This window comes from Zonotrichia leucophrys, chromosome 9 (assembly GCF_028769735.1).
Source record: "Zonotrichia leucophrys gambelii isolate GWCS_2022_RI chromosome 9, RI_Zleu_2.0, whole genome shotgun sequence".
Taxonomy (NCBI): Eukaryota; Metazoa; Chordata; class Aves; order Passeriformes; family Passerellidae; genus Zonotrichia; species Zonotrichia leucophrys.
The window spans coordinates 15,169,211-15,194,936 of record NC_088179.1 but is presented as its reverse complement, the minus strand read 5'-3'; the positions used below and the strand labels follow the sequence as shown (position 1 = coordinate 15,194,936).

The window sequence follows — 25,726 nt, the reverse complement described above, 5'->3', positions numbered from 1 at the left end:
TCTTAAGGTGTATTCCAGTCCAGGCATCAGTGAAGTGTTATGTGGATGTTTACATGTGTTATGTGGATGTTTATATGTAAGATTGAAGTCACCCAGTGCTTGAGATAGGATCAGAAGAGCTTTAGTAGCATCTGTCATGACCTGCTTCCAGAGTCTGCATTCAGAAATACAGAATGTGATGAACAGGGCTAACTTATGTTGTTTTGGGTTGGTCTTTTCCCCTCCCCTAGACAGGCCATTTCTTTTATAACATTATCTACTTTCTACCTCTTCACATGGAAAAGAAAAATGCTTTTCTGGTGGTAATTACACAGTGCTGCATTGTGGACCTTTCATCCCATTACAGTAAGTGGACAAACTACTATAATTTACAAGAATGAAATAGGTGAGGAAATGGGAAAGTTTCTGGCACTTCTAGGCATAAATGACAACCTGACATGGGAGAACAATTCTGACAGAAAGCAAGTTTTCTTGCTAGCAATGAATGCTGGTGCAGTTGTTTTCTGATGCAGGGATGGACAAGTGCCAGCTTCCCTTCAGGTGTTTCAGAAGTAGAAGAATCAGGCAGTATTAATGGAGGGCTACAGACCCTTAACCAGTCTCTGCCCTTGCAGTTCAACTGAGACATGCTTCAGCTCTTCCTTGCTCTCAGTTTGAAAATCTCCTGTCTGTCTATGTGCTGCCTTGTCATGGATCTGTTAGCAAGGTCAGGGTGTGAATACATTGAGGTGTTTTTCCTCCAGCAGAGGTTTTGCTGCCTTATTATTCCTCACTTCTTAATACACACCTTTCACACCTCTCAGAACAGACTGATGCTCTTATTTGCCTGGGGTTTTTTGCTGATTTATAGTGTTTCCTTGTGGGAGGTTTGCCCTGAAGGTGTGATTGCAGGAGTAAGGTCTTTACCAGTGCATCAGCAAAAAAGTATTTGCACATCATCAGGGAAGAGCTGCCAGTTGGGTTGTGGAGCTTCCTTATCCCTTGGGTAGACTTGCTTGTTGGCTGTGCACTAGAAACTGAGTGGCTTGCATTCATCTTTTTATTTTCTTTGTGTGAGGTGGTTACCAAATGTTGGGGGACACAGCCACCCTGTACAGAGGATGAGTCTGGAACCCTTGAAGGCTCAAGGTGGCTGAAGTTCCCCCAGCCCCCCCTCCCCCAGGTGGTTTGGCAGCAATTAATTGCCGCCACCTGCTGACCAGGCACAGGATTTCTCTGGCCCCAGTGCAGCTTGTGCATGTCCTTGAGCAATCCTCACCATGCCCTCCCCAGCAAGAGGGTGGTGGAGCAGTAGGTGGAGATCAGGGTGCCTGCATAAACAGGAACATCTGGGGACAAATACAAGGTTGGTCATTTAAAGGTGTCACATGCCTTAGAGTGCACATAAGCATGGGTAAAGGCTGACCTGGTCAGCCTTTGGGTGGCTGTGAACTTGTAGATTATCAAGCACATCATGGATGAGATCAAGCCTGGTACAGGAAATTTGAATGAGATATAACCCCATGTAACTAGGTGCTGCCAAACTGCGTGTCTTCACTTTAATGCATTTCCCTGTAGAAGGTGTAAAATTCAGGTACTCTTTTAGAATAAAGGAAAATAGAGAAGCAAGAAATTTTACCTAATCCTAAACTCTAGAAATTCAAGTTTACTCTTCTCTGATATTGTGAAAAGACATAAAGAGTGTTGGTCAGTGTTCTTCAGTTGTTTTCACAGTGTTAGCTCTTTAACAAAGATGCCTTTTCACACTGGTGTTTTTGAACATTTAAATGTGAGGTAAGCCAGACAAACAAGTACACTAGACTGAAGGATGTATGATGCCTGTTAGACAGCGTCACTGCAACAAAGCTTCATTCTGTGGCCAAATGCAGGAAGCAGCAGCATTTGCTGTAATCCTCTTCCCTGGCTGCCCCAGCACTGCTGTGCCTGGGGCACTGGTGCAGGGATACATGGCTGCCATGGTAGGAGCTGACTTCTGAAGCTCTTGGAAATCTTGACCGACTTTCTGCCCTTTAATGAAGCATTTAACTTTTCTGGGGTTACTCCAGGTGTTCAACCAGTACAGCCAGGGTAGGGACACCTCAGTGACTTGCTTTGATCGGAGTTCATTCTTACAGCCTGGAACCTGCTTGCAGGCTATCCCAATCTGCTGCCTCCTGCACAAGGATCTCCTGTATTGGGGCAGAACCCTACAAGTGCTCTAGGGACCCAAGGAATTTCATGTCTCCATAGAGAGTATAATCTCATTTTCTCTCTTTTTTGAAACAGACTCATTTTCACAGGAATGCATGGGGTTTTCCCTAATTATCCTCTGGCAAGTCTCTCTTTTTTTTGCGTGTATCATTTTTTAATTTGTTTGTTTGCTTGGAGGCGGAGGAGAAGCCTCCAAGGAGAGATGAAATGCCATGCACGGCACTTCTGCTCTGCTGCTGTGGTGCCGTCCCTGTTCTGTCAGAGCAGGGGAAGGTTGATATAACCATTCCAAAACGTGTGGCCCTAGGTTATTCTTGCTTTCCTAAGCAGTTTGAGTTGAGATGTTTCTGTAAACCCCCATTTCCACCCTCATTGCTGGACCAGTGCTCAAGTGGCCCCTCCTACTGACCCTGTGTCTCTCTCCTTGCTCTCCAGGGCTCTGGGACCTCAAGCAGCTCTGCTGCCACCACCCCGTCCGTGTCCACTCCTGTCACTGGCCACAAGCGGATGATCATCCCCAACCAGCCTCCCCTCACCGCCACCAAGAAGTCCACTGCCAAGGGCCCGGGGCAGCCAGCGCCCATCCCGGTCACTCCCGTTGGCACCCTGAAGCCACAGCCGGTGCCGGCCTCCTACACCACGGCCTCCACGCCGAGCCGCCCGGCCTTCAACGTGCAGGTGAGGACGGCGCAGCCCAGCCCGCACTACCAGCCACCCTGCCCACAGCCTGGCCACTATGGCAGCCTGGGGCCTGGCCAGGCCTACGCCACCGCGACGTCCCGCCAGCCCGCTGTCCCTCAGTACGGAGCACCGCAGCCCCAGGGGCCCGGCTACGGCTACGGCCCTCCGCCTGGCCGGCCCAGCGAGCCCGCCTATGGGTACGCGCCCCCACAGGGCCGCTACCAGGAGCCTTACTACGGGGGCTACGGCGGCAGGAACGGCTCCGAGGCGCCCTACGTGCCACAGAGCTCCTGGAAGGCCGAGCCGGCGTATCCTGCGAGTAATGCCATGGGCCAGGCTCCTCCTGCGCTCTACCAGCCGCCAGGCACGAAGAAGACCTACATCACTGACCCAGTGCTGGCCCCGCAGCCGCCTGCCCTGCAGCAGAAGGTGAGAGATGCCAGTGGTCACTGACATTCTTGGGAGAGCCACATGGCTGAACGTGGTCTGGGACACTCCCTGAAAGGTGGTGGGGATTAAGGTGGTGCTATCGGAGGTGTGAGGGTCATCTCCCTACATCTGGCTTCTTTAAAGCTGGAAATATGGAGCTCTCATCTGTTTTGAAAAGAGCCTCTGCAGGGGCTTAGAAAAACTGTCAGCCTCAAGTAGTGAGATGGTGTCACATGTGTGCCAACCCATGGGAGGGAGGGAGGCTTTGGCCCTGTGACATGCTGTTGCCCAAGGCGCTCCCTGGCCATGCCTCTGTAAGGCATCACTCAGCTGGAAGCTTTTCTTCTGGGCACTCCCAAGATGAAGTGAGAGGATGGGTGTGAGCTGCTTCATGTACTTGTGGACATCCCTGGTTCAGCAATTAATCCTCCCTGTCCTCAGGCAGATGGGAGGTACACAAGAGCTGGTTTTGATTGTGGTTCACAGTGATTGCGGAGGCTGTCCTCTGGTGTGTCGCTGTTCAAAGATCACTTATCACTGAAACCACATGGAAATGAGTCCCCACAGAGCTCGGCTCTGGTTTTCCTCTCCGATGTTGGTACACCGGGTGGCCGCCATCCCCTTCAACAAGAGCCTGGACCTCATAAAGTGAAGTCAGTTTGAAATAGAAAGTTAAAGTGGGTCTGCCTGGTTTCTCTGCCCGGCCTGATCCTGCCTGGCTTTTGTCCCTTCTGCTGGTGGCCATCTGTAATGTGGCTCTAGGAGGTGTTTTAGCTTTGTGGGGCCCTCATTGTGTATGATGAACTGAGTTTCCACAAATGGTGAGGTAGGGAGGCAGTGATGCAGTTGCTGCCCAGGCCCACCTTGGCACGTCTGAGCACATCCATGCTCTTGAGTTTGGGGGTGCTCACAGGGAAAGGGGAAAAAGCTTCTGATACATAACAGAAAGCATGTCCCTTTGTCATTTTCTTCTCTAACAGCACACAGATGGTCGTTCCTGAATTCCAGGTTTCCTGACAGTGGGAACTTTAAAAGGCAAAGATGTTTCTCAAGGCAGTCTAGAGAGGGCAAGAAATTACGGATGTCCTTGGAATATTATCTACAAGCAGCTAAGAAACTGCTTTTTCTCTTTTCTTCCCCTTCCTTGACAAGAACCTTTGAGGCAGGGAGAGAAGCAATAAACTCTCAGCTCTGCAGGTACTTGGTATAGAGCTTAGACTGAAAAGTAGTGAAAGACACAAAATTTGCACATAGCTTTAACTGGTGTAAATGGTTGTGGTTCCAGTGGAGTCACGGAGGAAATGCTGAGGTATTGCAGATCCATATTTAGACTTTTATAGATACAAGTAGGCTTATATATATAAAAAATTTAAAAACTGTAGTTCAGTCAGCATCTCTATGGAAACGCAAATCATCTCAAACCACAAACAGCACAAGCCTGTTAGTCTCATTTGCATTACAAAGCTGGAGGGACAATTTAATTTAGCTCAAGTTGGGGGTTTCATGTATGCCTATATATATTTGTATATACATGTTGGTGTGTGTGCACGTGGCATTTGCAAATACACAGGCAGAAATACTTCATAAGTATCTCTATAAAAAATAATTTCAGTTCTTCTACAGAACAGATTATCATCTGCTCGATGATAAACCCCTGCAGAAACTTTCTTTCTCTTCCAGCCTGTTAAATAGCTGTTTTCTTACCTATTTCACTTTTGAGCTTACAAATTCTCTGTAACATATTGGTGGCAAACTTTGCCTTTAAAGCACTGTTGTCCAGCCTTGCCACGTGCTGTTCTCTTCCTTTGCAGAATAACTTATTCATAAAATCAACTTTGGGAATTATTTTATTTAAAAAGGGAAAAAAAAGGCTGTGTTAGAGTCAGGTATCTGTTAGGAAGAATTGTCACTGTAATTTGATTTGGCTATCATGTAAATTTTAACATCTTTTCCAGCACGCACACATAATTCTGCATTTGTTGGTGTTTTGCCTTTTCAAGGTTGATTTAAGACCTTTCAGTTAAAGAAACAGAAAGGGTACGAAGCATTAATACATATCACATAAAATGTAAGATGACCTTTAGGAATTTTTCTTCTTGCAAGGGAATGGTTTTAAAATATCAAACAATTTCTAAATGTATTCAGAAAACTGCATCCCTAATCTTGAACATAGTTTGTGTGCAAATTATTAAGGATGTTGTAGCAAATCCATCTCAGATTAAAAGTTCATGGTCCTTAATTCCAACATATACCATGATCCATCACTGTGAGGACAAAATTTTTCATTAAATTTGTTTCATGTTTTTAAAGGGTAAAAAAAAAGGTTTATATTTGGCATTCTGGCTAGGAAGAGGTTCATGACACTGTGGCTCTGTGTTTTTTGCTGTGTACTAATCATGTTGAAGTCGCTGCTGATCCAAAATAAATCTGGATTGGTATGGGAACAGCAAATAATCTGTACTGGTTCTTAAAGCCTGCTGAAAACAATGAGTTTTACTCACACACAATTCCACATTGCATTCTGTCCTTGGGCCACTTATGGGGTGAGAGTCATGCATGTGAAGCCTCTGGGCATTTTAGTCTTTTATGCAGCACCCTGTCCAGCATTAGTGCCCAAGTCCTAGTTAGGAAATGATCTGGTGGAGTGCATGTCCTCATTTCAACCTTCATGTGCTTCAACAGCCAGAAAACCTCAGGAGCTTTCTCTTCTGGATCATGGGTGGTGGGGACTTCTGTAGGAACAGCAGCAGCGTTCTCATGAGACTGTTTGGCTCCTCTCGTGCTCTTGCTGTGCCTGCTCAGACCAAGTCAAAATGTCTTAACTCTCTCTTGAATTCTCCTCTCCCAAAGGGCAGAGGGCACAAGGCCAGAGAGGCTCATTAGGTACACTCATTTCTGGCACCAACATGTCCATAGTAGACATATGACAAAACCAGTTTCTGATGTGGAGTATTCCCAGGACTTTGCTCTCTGGCCAAAGCAGGACTGGTAAATTCCCACCACCGACCAGCTCATCTATCACCAAATGTTTCTGTGCTGGACTGGTTAAGACACTAAAAACCCTTGTTAGTTCTCATATCTCCAGATATTTTTAGGTCATTTCACCGGTTTTGGTAATGTTTGAGCATTTTGAGACACTATCATATGTCCCAAATAGATCAGTGGATCTTTTAGAGTCCTCAAGTATCTCCTAGTGTATTTGAGGGGTGGCTCTGGGAGATCTGTTCTTTCTAGATCCCAACTATTCTCCTAAATAGGCTTTGGGAAGCACATTCCTTCCTAAAGGGACCTTTCATGTTTTCAGCATCTAGACTAGGTACCACTGAAACCATTTGAGGCAGCTTTGTGGCTCTGGTCCAAAATGGTGGAAATATTAGCAAAACCATATATCTCTTGAGAGCAATTTAACAATTTGGTGAGGACAGAAGTGTCTTGTAGCTCCGATTTAGTACAGCATGCAAATCCACGTTTCTTTGCTGCAGATTAGCTGGGAGGAGAAAAGGAGCAGTGTCCCTTTGGTAGCTGTGTCTGTTCTCCCTGACACGGCACAAGTGCCCAAGATCCTTAACCTGCTCAGCCACGGGTTGCAGTATCCCCATTCACACCTGTACAAGGCATCAGTGCACATGGAGCATGACCTCCTCTTTAGACAGCCCTTCAGTTTTGCACACCTTTCCAGGTGGGCACCATGAAAGGTGGGGAGACAACTGTAAACCAGGAGGATTTAATGAGGCAGCTCATGCTTGTGGCTTAGGTGGTGGTGGCTGCTCATGACTAGCAGACCTCAGCCACCGCGTGGTTTCCGCACTGCTGGAGGTGATTTCTTTGCTGCCTGCTGCAGCCAGCCCTTACATGGTCTCTTGCAGCTTGCAGTGCCCAAAAGGGACTGTGATGGCTTGCAGTTTTCTCGTTTTACACAGTTTTTGTCCATTTTTCCACTGATTTAATACCTGTGATGGAGACATTCGCTTGGAAGTTTCATCTTTGCCTCAGAAACAGATGCTCACCAGTGCCCTTCGCTATGACTGATGCACTTCTCTCGCACTGGTTTAATAATTTTTACAGCCATCTCTCACTTAAAGGAGATACCTCCAGCACTTGCGTTTGAGTTGAGACTAATTCTCTTGCTGTTTGCTGTTGATTTAGCGACTAGAAACTTTTCCTTCTCTGCAGATGAATAAAAGCAGTCTGCCAGATTCCCTCCTGCTGTCACAGGGATATATTCCTTCCTAGTGTTGCTTTTGACTTGTGGAGAAAGGCAGGCAGCTTGCTTTGCATTGCTTGCCTCCCCCAATGTGTCTTCTCACCTAAAATTTTATGCTTTCACCTAAGTGTCTTCACAAAAGTCACGTATCAAAAGTTTTCAATGGATGGAGTTTGGAGACAGTGAAAAATGATGACTGAAGTTTGTTTTCTGTCAGTGCAGGACAGTGGCTTCCTATAGTTTTAATATACTCAAATAAAGCAAACCAAAGTAAAATTAAAAAGGGTGATTTAAAATATTCTAATTTGGCATTTAATGAATTAAAAAAGACTGAAAGCCAATGTAAAATGAAATAGAATGTGAAATTCTGAAATTCAGAGTTGAATCTGCGAGTTCAGTGTGACATTTCAAAATTTCCAGACGAATATGCAGTTCCTTTCTACCCTGAGAATAGCAACAAATGTCAAAATGTTGACATTCTTCACAAAACAGTAATTCAGAGTTCTAACCAGCACTAGCTGTATATCAGCTGCTGACTCTGTCATTGCTTCTGGGTGGATTAAATTAAATACTGTTGGTTCTGTTAAAATGAGGAGGAGGGGAAAGAAGGCAGTTGTGTCTAACAATAAGATGAGAAGCTCAGGACTTGTGGTACTGTGGCATTGAGAATGATGTTTTCCTCTCCAAGTTATTATAAATCTCTGCATGAAAATTGTTGTGGGTTTTCTCAGGTGAATAGGTGCTGGCAAGAGATGCAAAGACGTATTTTCGGAATGGTGTCCTTATCCTGACTGCAGGAATATGACAAAGTCTGGTTTATACCCTAGACTTTTGAAAGAGCCCAGTTCTTGGCTCAAAATGTGTTTAACATGTTCATTTGAGAACTTTACTCTTTGTTCTTTGTATTATATTTTTATTATTTAAACACTCTATATACTAGCAGGAACCAGCTGATGACAGAGTAATTAATCAGTTTTTTCTCTTAGGTATCATATATTTGAATTGTTTTCCTGAAATAGTGAAACAAAAAGTTGCCAAACAATTACCTTGACGTTAAAGATAACAGGGAGCCTGCAGTTACAGGAGTAAGTCAGGTCAGCATATACGGAAAAACCAACTTAAATTTACACCTTCAGGATGCAGCTTTTGTAGCTTTAGCCTTTAGTCAGCCACAATGGGTTAGAAATATAAGAGGAATAATTGAGAAAGAGGCTTTTGACATAATACCTGGATGTTCTTTCTTGCTCCTTCTTAAAATAAGCTGAGGACAATGCCTCCACACATGATAAGGCATGGGGCAACCTTGAAGTTAATCAAGGGCACTGCTTCTGTGCTGGTTAACTCTTGATAACCAAGTGTCTACCTTGAGACATCCTGCCAGTCTGTGTTACAGACTAACATAAGAATTTTGGGTCTGAGGTCATAAGATGCAGCGAGTGTATACTTACAGAGCATCAGACAGGGAGGCTGGCTGGTTTCCAGCAGGGGGGCTTGCCTGAGCCCTGGGGCTGCCTGAGCTGAGCTCTCTAAGGGGCAGCCTGCTCTGTAGCATGATGTAATAAGGATGGTTGGCCTTGCTACTGGTTTGCAGCTTTCAGTACAGAAAGCAGGACCCATAAAAGTGAGTGCCACTTAATTTGCAGGCAGACACTGGCTGAGTGTGATGGTGCTGCTGATTACTGGAGGAGCTGATTCCTTCCATTTAAAAATACTCTCGAGTCCAACCATATTGTAATTCTCTCAAAGCCAAAAAGGCACCAGAGCGTGTGAGGAAGCTGTTCTTCTGTCAGATAACCTCTGTGTCATTGTCAAGTTTATTGCAATGAAGCCAGAACCTGAATGGGTAGAGAAATTTGTTCAAGGTTAAGCACCAATTGATTAGAAGAGTAGGGCAGAGCAAGGAGACATGGAACATCTTGGTGTCATTTGGTGGCTCTTCTGTTTGAGGTGAAAGGGTCTCTGGCTGCCCTGTTGGTGTGAAACTCTTTGGGCTTATGACCGGATGGCAATGCCAGTGTTAAGAGAAATCACTCTGCTCACAACACAGTGACAGCATAGATGATGTTTTGGGTGATGTCCTATTTTGGCCATGCCATTTGGAGTGGATCTTCCTATATTTGGGTGGTTTTCCCACTGATGTCTGTGAAGCATATTTGCAGTCTTAATCCAGTTTTTAATGGCACACATGCAGATAAAATAGTAATGGTTTGTTACTGGGGCACCGCTTTTTGCAGGGGGCTATGTACACTTTAAAAGATGAATCATTTTTCCCTGGACAGGGATGGTTGTGCATAGATAAGCTCTTGAGCCTAGTACTTGAATGAGCAGGCAAGTTAGACAACTGTCATGGTGCACAGTGAGCAGTGCCAGCCATGAAGATACCACCAAAAATAGATATTCAGTTGTAAAGATTACAAAGTAGTCTATAATGTCTGCTGGTATAATATTTGTTTCATCCAAGAATAATGGTATTAAGCAGTTGCTAATATATGGTTATATTTAGTGATCATAAATGTTCTGGTGTTAAACTAACTTTGGCCTCCACATAATGGGCTTCCTGTTAAGATTTACCTCTGAATAACTATAAAGAAACATGATATAGTAAATTTAATAGCAGCCTTTGTGGGAAAAAAAGTTTAAAAAAAAAGAGGTTTCCTATCATGGGCTGAAAGAACTCCTGCAAGGCAAACAGAATCTGCAATTACACTGACAGTTTTGTTCTTAAATGAAAATAATAGTGAATTATAAAGCTGTAAAATTGTTTTCACAACAATATTTTGTTTTTATAACTTATACTATTTCACTTAGTAGCTGCGTGGCTCCACAGCAAGTTACATAACATGGTATTATGAGTATGATGCCTCAACTTTTTGTCTAGGGAATTAATTTAAGGGCTCTAAACTTTCCAGTCACATTTTCTTCTTTGTTCCAGACGCAATGTATTCTCTCTGCTGGAAGAAATATCAGATGAACTACGTCTTGCTTGTAGCAGAGTAATATTCATGTGTCTCTTTATCCACACTAATAGGGCAGTGACTTAGTTTCACATGGCTCCTCAAAATAGTCCAGATTGAAATGGACCATCTAAAGTCAGCTACACAAAACAAATTAGAAGGGTGAAGCTGCTGTGTGTTAGCTGATCAATGTAGCATTAGCAAGGATTTTCCACAGTGTGGTTTAGTACAGACAAATGAATTACTCTTACTGTCAGTATCACTCGTCCTCCCAATTAAACATTTTTCTAAACAAACAAACAAACAAACAAAATTTCCCCAAATGAGTCGGCTGTAACTTAACCTGACTTATTAGGATTAGTTTAGTCATCAATAAAATGGACCCACACCTGAACTATAATATACAGTAGATTAGCTATCATAATTTTTATCCTATTATTACCTAGTTAGACTCTAATTTGCCACCACCTGAAGAATCTTTTTTTCAGGATTTTCCTCCAGGTTTGTGAGAACTGGTTGTTCATTACATGAATCACTTTCTTTCTGTTGTTGCTGCAGTAGAGCTTAAAGTGAAAACTCATGCCTTTTCCATGGAGAAAAATGGCCTAGGTGGACAGGGAAGCTCCTGCTGTGTATATGTCACTGGTGGATTCCTTCTGGACTGTCACCAGGAAGCCTGGAGGGTTTTATTTTGCAGTCCAACTCAGCCAGCAGAAGAAATCTCTGTGAGGAAATATCCTGCAAGTTTGTATTCTTGTAAACCTCTGTTTCGTGTTTATCTCAGGGACTCAAAGATTCAGGTGGCAATTGTGTTTTCCTGATCTGATGATCAGCATCAGAAAGGTGCCCTGCATCTCCTTGTCCAGCTGTGTTAGAAGACTGTTTTTCTGTTCCTTACTGCATCAAAATCCTTCCCCCCTCCTGTTATGCAATACTTACTTGTAACCTCTCTTTTCACAGGCTGCATCCCAAAAACATGCTTTAGAAACACATCAATTCTTGCGCGACCTCATTTGAATACTTCAGTTAAAACTCTCTGCTGAACCCATTTTCCCAACTGCGTTTCCCATCATCTAGATTTTTCACAACTTTTACGTGTTTCTACATCACTTTCTCTCAGGGTTCTTGTCCTCTAAGGCTTAGGCTTAAAATTAGGCCTTTTGCTGCTGTAGAATTTCCAGATCACTGAGCAAGTGGTGGATGAGTCTCTCTAGTAGATTTTTCAGTACAGAGAAGTAATGCAGTTGTACTGCAGGCAAGTTTGGGATTGTGCTTGTGTTTGTTTCTTCATGATGTTGCTCACCAATAAACATGGCCAAATATAGTGTTGAAATCTGAATTCAGCTTCCCACCCACCTTTCTGTACTATTTCACCATCAGGTCACCTTCTACTGAATAAATACAGAACAGCAATTAAAACCATGTGTGTAATTAAAAGAAATTCAGCAGAAATTTGAACAGCATGAAGATAAGAAAGGTAGAGGGATAAAGACAACTGGAAGCTCAGTTCTGTGTGACCTGCTTTTGAATAAACAACATTATATTCCACAGTCAATTATCCAAAAAGTACAATGTGTTCTGTTGCCAAAAAAAGGTTGTCAGATAGAAGTGGTTAGTCAAAAGGACACATGCACTGGAGTGAACATTAGTCTATTGTACTCGGTATAATATTATACAAACAGAGCTGGCTTGTTACTGGCTTTTTTCTTTTTTTTTTTTTTTTAATTTTTGGCTACAGATGTGATTATGCAGCTTTTTAATATTACTTCATGAACATCTAATTGCAGGCTTCAGCAAGAGGTGCAGACCTTGCTAGGGAAATCAAATAAGGTATGCTCTGTGCAGCCCAATAATAAGGCTTCCAATACAAAAGTGGAAAAACAAGTCATTAGTTACAACCATCGAACGGAGGTCTAATGGGAGCCACAGGATAAACATTCCATTTTATTATGTCTTCGTTATATGTTTTGCAAGAATCCGTGGTTATAAATTAAAATTGCTTTTTGCAGCAGCGGCTGTAAAAAAGTTCAAAATCTGTGAATGTACCTATTATTTTTATTTATATCACAGCAGGCTGCTAGCAAAATTAACTTTTTTTTTCCCCTCCTATTTGTTAGTTAAAAGATGGAAAAAGCATACAAATGCATATCTGCAGGCAGCACTCGAAAATGCCCCTGAGCCTTTTTTTTTTTAAATCAAGATGGCATCAATTTAAAGTGGGAGACAAGAGAGGGTAGGAAACCCAAACATCTCAGATAAAATTAACTTCTTCACAATTACACAAGTTGGTAGGGTCTGGTGTTTGTTTAGAAATTTAAATTAATGCTAGTGAAAGCATCCAGATTGTACTTTGACAGATGAGACAAGGATTTCCTTGAGACCATGTCGCTGACAAAGCAGAAGAATTTCCAGGGCTCTTCTCCAATTGAACTGGCAATTGTGGAGACCCTGATTACCAGCAAAAAAAAGCAGTATTAGGACAGGATTTTCCAATGCTGTCCTCTGCCTTCTGAGCTGCTGTGTGAGAGAATGTGTTCAACCTCTGACTCTGCCCCAGACTCTCTCTTGAACCTTCCAGCAAAACAATTAATTTTTTTGTTTCTTAATACAGCATTCGGAAGTCTCTGCCCCAAGGTAACAGCCAGAGCAAGAGATCTGTGGAATGGAAATTTGTGGTGGTTGAAAACATCTGTTTCTCCTTTTAGAAAGGATACAGACATGCAGTCGTAAACCTTCATCACCATCATCAACCCTTCTGCTTCCATTTAGGAGTTAATTATTAACTGAGGCACCATAGGCAGCTTCTCCTCTCAAGGAAAGAGGCTATACTGGACAGGAGATCTGTGGCTTTCAGTGTGCAAATCTCAAGCATTGGCAAATTGCTTCTGAGCTGTACTTCCTCTGATCTAGGAAAGCCTTTTGTCAGAAGCTTAAATTCATTATGTGGAGGCTGTACGTCCAAGGGGGAAAAATAATTGTATGCAAATGAAAAAAGGCAAAAAACCCACTGCTACAGAGACTTTTTTACTCTTTCACATTAGCATTCCTGTGGGCCATTGAGGAAGCAAGCTAAGGTGGTCTCACTTGGGCTGGGAATTCCTGCTGTAGGCAGAGTTGAGGTTCATAGTCATCTTTCTCCAAGGACTGGTCAAGAAGAGCCTCCAGTCAGGGACCACAGCTCTTCTCTAGGATGGATCAGATTAAAATATGATACATGTTCCTAAGTCTCCATGGTGCTGTTCTTGCTACTCCCTGGTTAACACCATTATAATTCTGCTAGTGATGCTTAGTAATTGTTCTAAATACTAGATAATGCCAAGAATTCAATACCATGGAACCTAATTGTTTTTCTGTCATTGGGAAATTAAAGAACCCTGTGTTTAGTGATGAGGAACCTGTTTTAAAGTAAAACCTGGATTTTTCATTGCAGGATGAGTTCCTGCAAGCTTTGCCTCCCACTGTGCTGCCAGTTGCTGAGAAATTATTTTATTTCCCAATTTAGATGTTGGACAGTGACTCAATATGCCCTGGAAATACTATCATTCTGGCAATTTTCTCATGTGGTAGCTCAGCTTAATGTTGGAGAAATGGGTAGTTATTAGTCCAGACACTATAACGCTGGACTTGGGTTCTAAAAATAAATGTTTGGTTAACTTTTAGTCGTCAACAATTTTCTGCTGCCACACATGTTAGAAAATGGAATAAATGGCCTAATTCAATTCCAGACACACACTGTGGTCAACAGAAGTATCTGCAGAAGATGAAATATGGTGGCAATATAGATAAATGCGGTGGCCACTCTCCCCATATGGCATGTGCACCCTGATGTTTAGAACCTTGAGAGCAGAAGAATTAACTGTTCACTAAGAAGAAGAGGTGAGCAATTGTGCGTCTAGATAGACCTTACCAGCATGCCTGATTTCTCAAATGTCTCATTTCTGGCTTTAGTCTTGGGGGTTTAACCTTTTTCCTTCTTAGTTTCCTCTCTGAAACAGGTATAATGTTTATCTCCTGTATCACAGTGGGGGTTTCAAGACTTGATTGTCTGCAAATTAGTTTTAAAGTCTATAAATGCAAAGTAGTGTTCTTATTTTCTGTGTGAAAGGTAGTGAAAATCATTTGCAGAGCCTCTCACAGCAGGCACAGTGGTTATTTGAAATGAAGGATATTTCTGTACCTTTGTATGTAAATGAAAGAAAGATCTCAAATCTGTGGCTATTAACAACAGTTAACTTTTAGCATTTATGTAGTGTTTTATGTTGTGAGAGCTCTCTTACGAATCTCAACTAAATTCTTCACAAAGCCTCTGAAAAGCTTATGGCAATATTCTGCTGTTATGGTCATTTTCCCAGACTCACAGAGGGAGAAAGTACCTCAGCCAGGCTCAAATGGGTACTTTTACCCCATGGCTTTCTCCTCCCTCAGTGACAGACAGAAAGCAAGGACCTGTTCCAGGCAGATGAAAAAGGTTCCCTCAGAGGTGGAGAATGAGCTATTTAATCAAGTCATACAGTTTTATGCATAAGTCAACATTCGGAGGGTGAGGTATATACATTCCTTGAGGAGCAGTGCAGAGCTGTGACCTTGTCTGGATCTAGGGGCTTTGGTGGGATTTAGGATAAATGTGGCCCACTCTCCCATGTGCTGAGCGTGTGCTTAGAGCAGAAATAGGCAGTGCCTCACCATGGCTTAAGTCCCTGTTTTGTTTTGTTGCCAAGCATGAGGAAAGGCCAGTGAGATCAGGCATGACTACTGACATCCTCAGCTTTCCTTTTATTGAAGCATCTGCATGTTTTATGGGGAACCAGATACAAAGAATGTGGGAAATGAGGAAGAGGATAAGTGTTGTTGCCCAGTGTTCAGGATTGTTCAACCAGTTTCCTTTGGTCTTCAGTCTGGGATGGTTCATCAGACATTTGGTGGCCATGTTATGCCCCATTTGGTTTTAGAAGGCTTTAAAACAAACTTATTTATGGAAGGAGCTGTGTTGCAGCTGGAGTCAGGCTATCTCTGTACAGTAATTCCAGCTGTTGCTGGAATGAGATGAGAAACCAGGAATGGAAACAAGCAGACATCCAAAAAAGCCGCATCAGATACCACACCTCATATATGAAGCACATACACGGAATTTGTATAGAATAACATTTTAGCAGTGAGTTTGGTCTATCCTATGAAGGCTCTTGAGTTGTAATGTACAGGTTTTCATTTTGCAGTGTGTATATTGGATCAGAGTGATGTCACTATGGCAGTATTGACTTTGGAGCAACTCTGTTGATTTAGCAACAGCTGGGAGTATAGATCAGAAGATAACATAGTATTGTCATCTGAGGCTCTCAAGCAACAACTAGGAGACCGAGTAAATCATAGAGTAGCCTTTTCTGTTCTTGTATTTCCTGCCTCCCTAAAACAATTACACATTGAACCTGTTCCTGGCACAACAGTGACTTAATGGTTAGCTCTAGGGGAATCAACACCTTATCCCTGCTGGTTACCAGGCATAACATTTTTCAATACTTTCTTTTCTGAGACATTGTTTCTAGGCAAACTTAAAAAAATTACTTGGAGATTTTACTTTACATGTATAAAGATATCCCTGTGTGAGTTCTTATAAAGAAGAATGAAGAGGAGTGCTTTAACAGTAAATAACATCCTGCAGTGGAAACCTGTCCATTTCTGGGGAGGTTTTCTGTAGCATTCCGAGTGGGCTGTGAGTGATTGGGGATGTTTCTGAACAGACACCACCAGTGATGTGAACCTCATCAGAAAGGACTGTTGGCAATATAGGTAGAGAGCAAAGGCAGGTATCAGGAGGGGTTGGTTGTGAACATGCATCCTCACAGATATGAAGCAGAAATAATGTTTAAAACTTGGACCCTTTTTACAGATATACATTTCTTCCTAAGCTTTCTTTTCAAGCCCCCTACTCCTGATTTTTCCCAGAAGGATTTCTCTGAATCTCACATCATATTTTTCTTGGGCGGACGTTTTTTTCCTGCTTCTCTTATGCTCTGCACAAGAGGCAGCTGTTCACTCCTCCTCAGTGATGAATATATACAAGGGTCAGTATACAGGGTCCAGAGCATTGTGATGACAGTGAGCAAGGCAGCTACACTGAGCTTTTGCTGATCAGAGTTTATTACTCATGGTTTCATGTCAGCTCATATCTGCCTCAGCTGTTCTGCAGATGCCTTTCTTCCCCGACACTGATTTTTCACTTGAACTGCAGGAGATTGCAATTTCTCTGCCAAGGTGTGTGGCTTTCCTCAGACCTGTGTGATTGCCACTGTGTAGTTCTAGATTGGCAGAAGCTCAAGTGATTTGAGTGCTGGGAGAACCGTGAGGACTCAAACTGTGGGACTGCAAGAATGAATACAAAAATCTACCTGACAAAAAGAAGCAACTTGGAATTGCTGACATACGTTTAGTTGGAGGTTTGTTGTGGGATATTAACACCCAGATGCATGCACATGTGTGTAGACAAATACCAGCTGGGTAATAACACTTCTGGAATTCTACCCATGTCCTCAGTGTTGGCTCATCATCCATGATTTCTGCTCTTTTGTGCCTCCTATTCATGAAGTTTAAAGTACTAGCACTGAGGACTGACTGCTATGACCTTCTGCTGAATATGTGCAATGAGTTGTTTTTAATCAAAACATGATATTTGAATGGCCTAATGTCAGCCTTTAGCACAAAGAATTCACCAGCTTGATTTGGCAGCTTGGACCCTGTATTACCTTCCTTTTCCCTGGGTGTTACTGTGGATGAGCTGTTTCACACTTGTTTCCCCCATCAACCTGCTTGCCCAGGCATGAGCAATTCAGGTGGTTCATTCTCCTTTCATAGGAACCCTGGTGGGATCATGAAATCTTCCCCCCAGAGAAGAAGCCTGGATGTTACTGTGTGCAAGCAGTGAAGGACCATAAGAATGCCTCTGAATAGGCAGCTGCTCATTATGCAGATGCAAAAAACAAACCTTGTTTGGGTTAATTAACATGCCCAAGTCCAAAGAGAAAGTGGTGTTGAAGTGGGGGAAGTGAACCCAGAGGTTTTTGACACGCAGTGGTCTGTGCTTCCCCTGAAAAGGGGAAGTTGTAATGGCACCTGTAAGGTTTGTGGGGTTTTGTGTGAGGCCATCCAAACCGCCAAATCCAAATTTCAGTGAGTCTTTGTTTTCCTTTATTCCTGCTTCACTGGGCTCTCAGAGAATCTCTCGGGGAAAGGGCCATGTCTGTGTGTCGTCCTGGGAGCTGCTGGACATCCCTGGTAAGCCTAGGAGCTGCAGTTCTGATGCCTTTCAAGTGATGCTTCAGAATGACATTGCCTCTCTGGCTGGGGTGCCCAGGCACGGGGTAGTGAGCAGAGCAAACAGGGTGGGTTGGAGTGTGTGTGTTTGCTCTGCAGAGTGCAGCTGCCTTGTCTGCTTGTTTCAGAGCACAAGGGAAAGGGGACAGCCAGCGGTCACCAGCCGCCTTTAGTAAAACATTATCTCAATTAATCCTTTGGTTGTGTTGTTTATTAAGGGACAGCACTGCCCACACAGCATGTAAGTTTATCTCCTACCTTGTCTTAGTCAAAAGGCTAGGGCAGCCTGACAGTGCAGCAAGCCCAAAATTCCTCCTGTGGATGACACTGAAAGAGCAAACCTCAAGAAAAGCTTTCAGTGTAGCTCAAGGCATAGCCAGTCCTGCTTGTTTGATCTCTCCCTGCTTTCCCTCTCTTGCCACCACAACACACAGTAATACTTGCTGATTCACAAATGTACATATTCCCTCTCACTCTACATCTCTCTCTTGCATCATCTGACAAACAAGGAGCTTGTACAGTTGTCTGACTTCTGGTGAATGCACTGAGCACCTTGCAGAGCTGACCTTCAGTGTTTTCCTTGCTGCAGCATGAGCAGGTTTTAACTTAAAAGTGACAGGTCAAGACCAGGGCCAGACTAATACTGTGTTTGATGTTCTGCTGGTCCAGCCGTATTTGTCTTGGTTATATTGTTGTAGTACTAGTGAATTCCAGAAGGTCATTGCTATTTCTTTTCCGATGTCTTCAGCATCCTGACCAGTAATACCAGTAGTCCTTCCTTTTTTTATTTTTTCCCCAAACCAAGAGGCTGTTAGACATACCACTTTCTGCAATCTTTTGTTCTGGAAGGCCACTGTATATATCCATTACTCTCTTTATCTGGGTCATTTGCAGATGTGCTGGTGCCTTGTATATAGTTCAGCCTCTTGAGAGACCTGCTATTTTCCCCATCACTGTTTTGGTCCCAGTCTCTGCTTTGGAGAGTTTTCTGTTGTCATTCAGTGTCTAGGGAGCTGCTGGCTTTCTTAAGCACCTTAGTTGGCTTGTGCTGGGACACTCGCACTTGTTCAGCTGGGGCTGGTGATCTGTGTATATTTGACATATCATTTGCTCTTGTCACGCCATGTGTCCTCTAATTACACTGTCCTGGATGGGTGCCACTAGGAAAAGGACAAGACATACAGCACAATATGAGATGGCAAAGAGGTTTTAGTGGTGTGTGAGGAAAGATTTTTATCCTGCCCTCTTAGCAAATGTTTGATATTCACAGGAATGTCCAAAGTGCTCTCCTTGTTCTCCAGAGCTGGGGCCCAGCTCCAAGCAGTTGCAAACAGCCCTCTCAGCTTTGCGCAAGGCTCTGTGATGTGAACACATGGCTGTTTTCACACAGGTCCTCCCTGCACAGGAGTGATGTCCTTAGTGCCAAATCACCTTTGAGCCACAAAGCACTTATTAATCTCACCAAAAACTCTGTGACTGAGACAAATTCACCTTTGAAAATTGAACTAATGCAATGTGATGACTCAGAAACATCAAGGGATTTTTTATTTATTTGTTTTGAACCACAAATGGTGCTGCCTGAAGTTTACCTAGGGTCAAGCTACAAACTATAGAGCCAAATTTTGACTGTGCTGATCTTTGGAGCTTAGCTTATTATAGGAAAGCCAGTCTTTAACTGGGATACATAATCAGATTTGAATTTCACCTCAGAGCCAAGAACTGATCTCTAACTTCTACAGTTCTGCATTTTCTATAAAGTACATATTTATAGTCAATGTGACACTGCCACATGACTGGTAAACAAGCAAGTCCAAAAGTAAACACTGTAAAATAGGAAACTATGGACAGTGTTTACATCATCAAAGTTTCCCAAAATATCTTCAGCCATTATCATTTGTCTAATGTTGTCATCATCTTGTTTGTTTGTTTTTTGTTTTCCTTAATTGACTTTGTACAGATTCTTTTTTATGTGAACTACACACCATCCTTTGCTGGTATTTTGTCAGGGAGAAATATTCATCTGATTTGGAGGGAGATCCTGTTCAGACGTGAAGATAAAACAAAGATTTGTGTAGTAGGTGCAAATTACATCTGTTTTCATCCTTTGTTTTAGTATGAATATATCATTTAGGTGGGGAGAGCTGATGCTCATTTCTGGTGCTAAACCAGTTGTTGATCCTCCTAAACTGAGTGAAAGCAGTGAAAAATCCCCAGGAAAAGTAAAGAAGAATTTTTTAGGGCATGTGCCATTTCAGTCTGGGGAACGTAACTTTTGCTTTTCGTATCTTCACATGTGATCTTGCCAAAATTTCTAGCATGCTCACAGTGCTCTGACTTCATTGCTGCTTTGCTTTTTTTGACTTGTGATCATTTCAGCTTCATTACTAACAACTAACCCCTTTCATCACTCTCTCTCTCTCTCTCTCTCTCTCTCCCTCTGTTTATTTAGAGATTGACCTTTTGAGTGTTTGCACTAACAGTTTCTCTTTGTGAATTGTTCAACCGCTGAAAATAAGTTCCAAGAAATGGAATGTTATTTTTCTCTGGCATACTTGCAACATTCAGAAGTTGTGCCTGTGCACCTGCTTTTCAAATGAAATGCACCCAGCTGCTCTTGCCTGTTTTGGGATGCCCAGAGCTTAGGAGACAGTGCCCTGTAGAGAAAATTAACAATTGTGATTTGGCCTAGAGGGTGGCATTAGGATGTATTGGCAGCAGTGATAACAGGGGAGTCAAGCACTTTGTTTTGCACCCCTTTTGAAAAGTTTCAGGAATGCACAGTTTCTCCAGTGCTGCACACATGAACAGCATATTCTACCACTTGCAGGACTGGCTATGAGAAAGACTCTGCAGAATCCGCAGCATTAGAAGAACAAAAGAAATATTCTCTCTTTTTTTTTTCTTACAGCACCTGAGATGCAAATGAAAGGCAGAGGAGTCTTGCATATGGAAGAGACTGTACATTTTCAGCTTTTTGTAATCCTTACTACAGACAGAAGTGTACATTTGTTAACAGGACAGTGAGATGTTGCAGTCATTCTAGGGATTAATGTTTTGTCCTCTGAACCATTGATAAAATTTCCTGTATGAAGAAGAGGAGACAGAAAGTTTAAGCAGGAAAAAGCAGAAACTCAGATCATAGTAGAGGAGCAAGCGCTGAAAAAGCCCACAAGCCCTGTTTGCTCCAGAGCAAAGCAAAGCTGAGGAATGGGAGACACAGAGAAAGCAGGACACTAAGGATTGATGTCTACCACAAACAAAAGCAGCTTTGGAATGGTTGTTGTATAGGACAGCATGTGGGAACTCCAGTGCTCAGAATTAGGCTAGAGTGACTGTGAGGGCTTTTGACAGAGCTCTAGGATGCATCTCCTCTGTTAAGTGTGAGAGAAACAAGAAACCACAGGGAAAGGACTGCAAACCCCCTTGTCAAAACTTTGAGAAATCTTCCTGACTTTTACTTTTCCAAATTTGACACTGTTATTCCTAAATCTGTTACATTACAAAACGCAGCACATGTGCAAGCTGCTGAGTTGCTGTTTAATGAAGCATAGTTTCCTATTGCCTGTGAGACAGTTTTTACAGACATGAGGTTTGCACTTTGGTTTGGCTACTAGAGCCGATCCCTGAGCTCGAGGGACTGCAGTGGTCTCAAGCAAGGGACAATCATTCTGTTATTTCTGCACCTCATTTAGCAACCCTGTTGAATTATCTAAGACTGACCAGATGAAAGCCAAGGTCAGACTCCATGTCTTCAGCCCCAAGAAGAGCTATGAGAAGTTAATCTTCGTGGTATGTGGTGTCACCATTCAGCTGCACTGTCACCTGCAGTGTTCTAACCACATGGTGCAGGAAACAGCAATACATTGAAAGTAGAAAATATTCCACTCCTGTCACAGTCATTTCAGGCCCAAAGCTGGGTCTGGCCACATCCTCTGGTGCATAAAAACTTTCACTGGCTGTGGGCTCTGGCATCTGCCTTGCACACAGGTTTCTCAATCTATTGGCGAAATGCCACCTTTTGTTTAAATCTTACAGGATTGCAGCTGGCCAGGTTGGTCATGCTGAAATATGTAAGTGCTGTGCCTTGCAGCCTCTGTGATCCATCTGCAAGAGAGATTAACCTCCTAGGTGTCCCTTGCCTAATGCCTGAGGTCTGACATGGCCAGGCTGTTCTAGGTGTCCCTTGCCTAATCCCTGAGCTCTGACATGGCCAGGCTGTTCTTCAGCCAGTAACTCATGCTGGTGCTGGTACCAATTTCCCAGTATCCTTGGGTTAGCCTGCAAGGTTGTTGCTTTCTCCTTAAGTTATTTACTCTGAAACTGCCCAAATGTCATGGATTAAGCCAACCACAGCACTCCAAAGCATACTGTCTTTGATCTTGATTACAGTAGGTTTGGCTTTGCTTATTGCATTTATACTTTTCCTTCCTGATTATCTGACTGTAGCTTGCACACCCAGGATCCATTATTTATTCAGGATTGACTATATTTCAGAGATGATCTTCCAGACACTTCTTCTGGCAAAGGCCATTTCTAGATGGGAACCCCAGTGTTGCTACCAAATACCTGCTGGGCTCCTGAACTGAATTCCTGCTGGTGTGGTACTAAGAGGGTGCCCAGGCTTAGCCAGTCCTGTCAAGGTGTTTCTTCCATAGCAAGTTTGATCAGAACAAGTGTGGGCCTGGCCCACATTGGGGGTAGTGAGCTGCTTTGGGGAGTTGATTTGGGAGGGTTTGAGACCTGAGCTGCCTTGTATTCTTCATTCCCCAAAACAAGGAAATATTCATTTTTATTGCCAAAGCAGGATTTTTATTCCTTCAATATAAATCAAGGCCTCAGGCCCGAGTGTTGCAAACACAAGTTAGCACCTGCTCTTTCTCACTAGAAATAACTGCAGTGAGAGTATGATACTGCAGCTGTAACATATTGCAATCCCTCTTCTTTTTCTTTCTTTTAAGGACAGTTTTTTCTCTCTGGCACCCAGCGTTACAAATACACATCTGTATTTGGCTGCTAAAGAAGCAGCCTGAGGTATGATTTTCCATAGTACAATGCATTTGACTTCGGTAGGGGCTGAGGGGATGCAGCAGTTCAGAAAAGGTGACCTCTCATTTAGTGTTTACAGATGCATTTCAAAGCTTGACTTCAGACACGTGAGTTTGAAAATGTTTGATCTAAAGTCCTTTTCCCCTTTTGGTTTACTGTGAGCTCTTATCTGGCCATTACTGTAGCAGGTCACCACATTATCCCTTACTAGCAGCTATCAGTAAGTGTCAATTCCCAGCAAATGAATTCAGCAACTTGACAATATTTTTTTTATGACATCTATTTAAAGATGACAAAAATCATAAATCTTGTAGGCTTGTCACTGAGAGTTTTTATTGAGTTTGTTGATGAAACAACTTCACAGCTCAGCTGAAGAGGAACTGCAGGGTATGAAGAAGCAAAAGACTTTTGATGGTGTGCAGTAGTCCAAGAAATTGAAGATAGAAGCCAACTTGCTGGCATTCTGTCCATATTCCTTCTTCCTGGTCAGAGCAGCTGTTTCTCTTCATACCCCTGAGAGAGGCAGAGCACTTTCCAGTGCATCTGGAAAAGAGGCCAATCACCATGTGAAGCAGGGGCTGTTTTTGACCACGGGAGTTAGAGAAGAGGAATTAGGACCTGGAGGGCGGCACTTGGGGCGAGCGTCACCTCCCTGAGTGCAGCAGTGTTTCCTTCTCTCCTTCACATCCTGCAGTGGAAAGTTCCATTGCAGTGCTGTTGTTTTACAACTACAAATTTTGTTTGCTGAGGAAAGTTTGAATCTTGTGGACATTTTGATAACAGCCCATAAACTCTCCTCCATAAATCTGTTTGGTGAATTCCCTGGTTGCCATTTGCATTTCCATCCTCTGGGCAGGCCAGCGGCTCTCATTGACACTTACTTTATTTTGCAGTCAACAAATTGACTGGCAGAGTTTACGGGGTATTTGCAGCATTATGCAACAAGTGGGAAGGTTTATGGTTTTCTGTAGAAGGAAGATATAATTGTAAGAACTAATATAACTGCTTTAGCAACCACCCTGACACCAGGTTGGTCCATAAAATTCCAAAGTCTGATTGAAAATAGTATCTAAAAAGCATGTCTCAGGAATAAACTTCTGTTTAACAGAGAGGAATGGATTTTGCCTGGTTTTAAGTGTTGAAGTTATTTTAGGTAACATTCCGTATTCATGAAAAGCAGGGATTGGCTCATCTTCCAAGCTTCAGCAGACAGATGTTACTTAAAACAGTGGCATAGTGCTTCTGCAGTTGTATGTTTATCAAAGTTAATGTATTAAATGTAGTATTAATGTCTTCTGCTATAACAATAGTATTCTGGTGTATCTTGTTCCACTGTTCATTCAGTGGAACAGTCAGTCTTGCATTACCCATCAAAAAAGCCCCATTCTGCAGAGATAAAATCAGAGTGTGAGGTAAATCCGAACTATGTTGTGCTGGTCTCTGAAGAGAAATTACATTTTTAAAACCTGGCCTTGGCTAAACTCCCACTGACTTTGACTGAGCCAAAATTTAACCTATGGTATAGTAAGCACCATTCTTTTTCCCTTAAGTGATATTGAGTCGCATCAGAGGTCCTTTAAGTGTCCTTCTATGTTTCAGTCTCGCTGCAGATGATGCTTGACCAGCACTCCCATAAAACATGCATGCACTTAGTCAAAAAACCAGCAGCACTGACTTGTCTGTTCCAGAGTGCACAGCTTTCCTTTCCTCTTTGCCATGCTGTCTCAGAGGATCCCAGCTCCACTGCATGAATGCTCTTGTTCTCTGAGATGAGTTTGGAAATGCAAGCCCCAAGGTGAAATTTCCTGCACTGGTATTAGGCTCAAAGACAATAACTTCATCTTCTAAACACTGTTGTTGTAGCACTTCCAACTTGCTTCATGAAGTTGCCCAGATTCATGACCTATGTGCTTTACAGGTAGGTGTGTGTTTTCATAGCTATACTATATTTGTGTATGTTGTATATATTATACATATGTGTACTATATACCTGGGATTATAGTTTTGAAAAATCGTGGTCTTGTTCTCTCACTAACTCTTTTCTCTGGAGTATCCAAAGCAGAGCATGGGGAGAATATGTTTAAAAAGTTTTAGACTGAAGGAGTGGAATTGGGATGTTGCAAGCTTGCCCAAGGGAAAGAAGTAATGTCAGTTTAGTGCAAAGCATTTCACAATGTTAACCTCTGGTACATCAGACCTAAAGCCTTTACTACATATGCATGTGGTTTTGGTATTGCCAGTTCCTCAATTGGATTATTTTAAACTAGGGAGCAAAACTACAAAGCCTTTTCTGTGTCATTGCTAAAGGGTCTCAGAAAACTAATTGCCACAGCAGAGTCCTGAACTCTGACCCTTGGCCTGAGAGCTGCAGTAGGTTCTGTCCTGTGTGTGGCACAGAGCAGCACAGTGTAGACTGCTGTCCTGTGTTTGTTATCAGGCACACTAACAATGTGTTCAGCAGATTTCTCTCTACTCATGCCTATTTAAAAATGCCATTTTAATAACTGAAGGCTTAATGCTAAACTTCCAAACTTCTAATGTTGTTTACACAACAAACAAATCAGGTCTATTTCAACAAGCCCTAAATTTTTGTCAGGTGCCATCACCAGTGCTGTTTTATAACCGCACTGGACTTTCAGGAATTGCAGTAAATAAATGAATGAAATTAAAGCCCTATGGTGAACTTCAACCAGGGCAGTGGATCCACTGGAGGCTGTCTGCCTGCTGCAGAACACCACTTCATCTTCTCTGATGAATCACCACGTGTGCAGCATTAATAAACAAGTGCCAGAGAGAAAACAAGGTGTTATCTAGATGTAATGAACTCCTGAACTGACTGGAGAAGGTGACATGCAGACATGAAGTCATCCACTATGAAGCAAGACAGGCCCCCTCACCTCTGGAGCCCAGTGATAGG

General features: G+C 42.9%; 1 protein-coding gene across 11 annotated transcripts in view; it reads left to right on the top strand.

Moving 5' to 3' along the window:
* Positions 1–25,726, top strand: part of LPP (LIM domain containing preferred translocation partner in lipoma) — a 318,754-nt gene that overhangs the window by 200,604 nt on the left and 92,424 nt on the right. For all 11 annotated transcript variants that reach the window (XM_064721315.1, XM_064721322.1, XM_064721313.1 and 8 more), the window contains one exon: positions 2,626–3,300. In XM_064721315.1, coding sequence (XP_064577385.1) covers positions 2,626–3,300 — 675 coding nt within the window. The remainder of the gene's footprint in view (positions 1–2,625; positions 3,301–25,726) is intronic.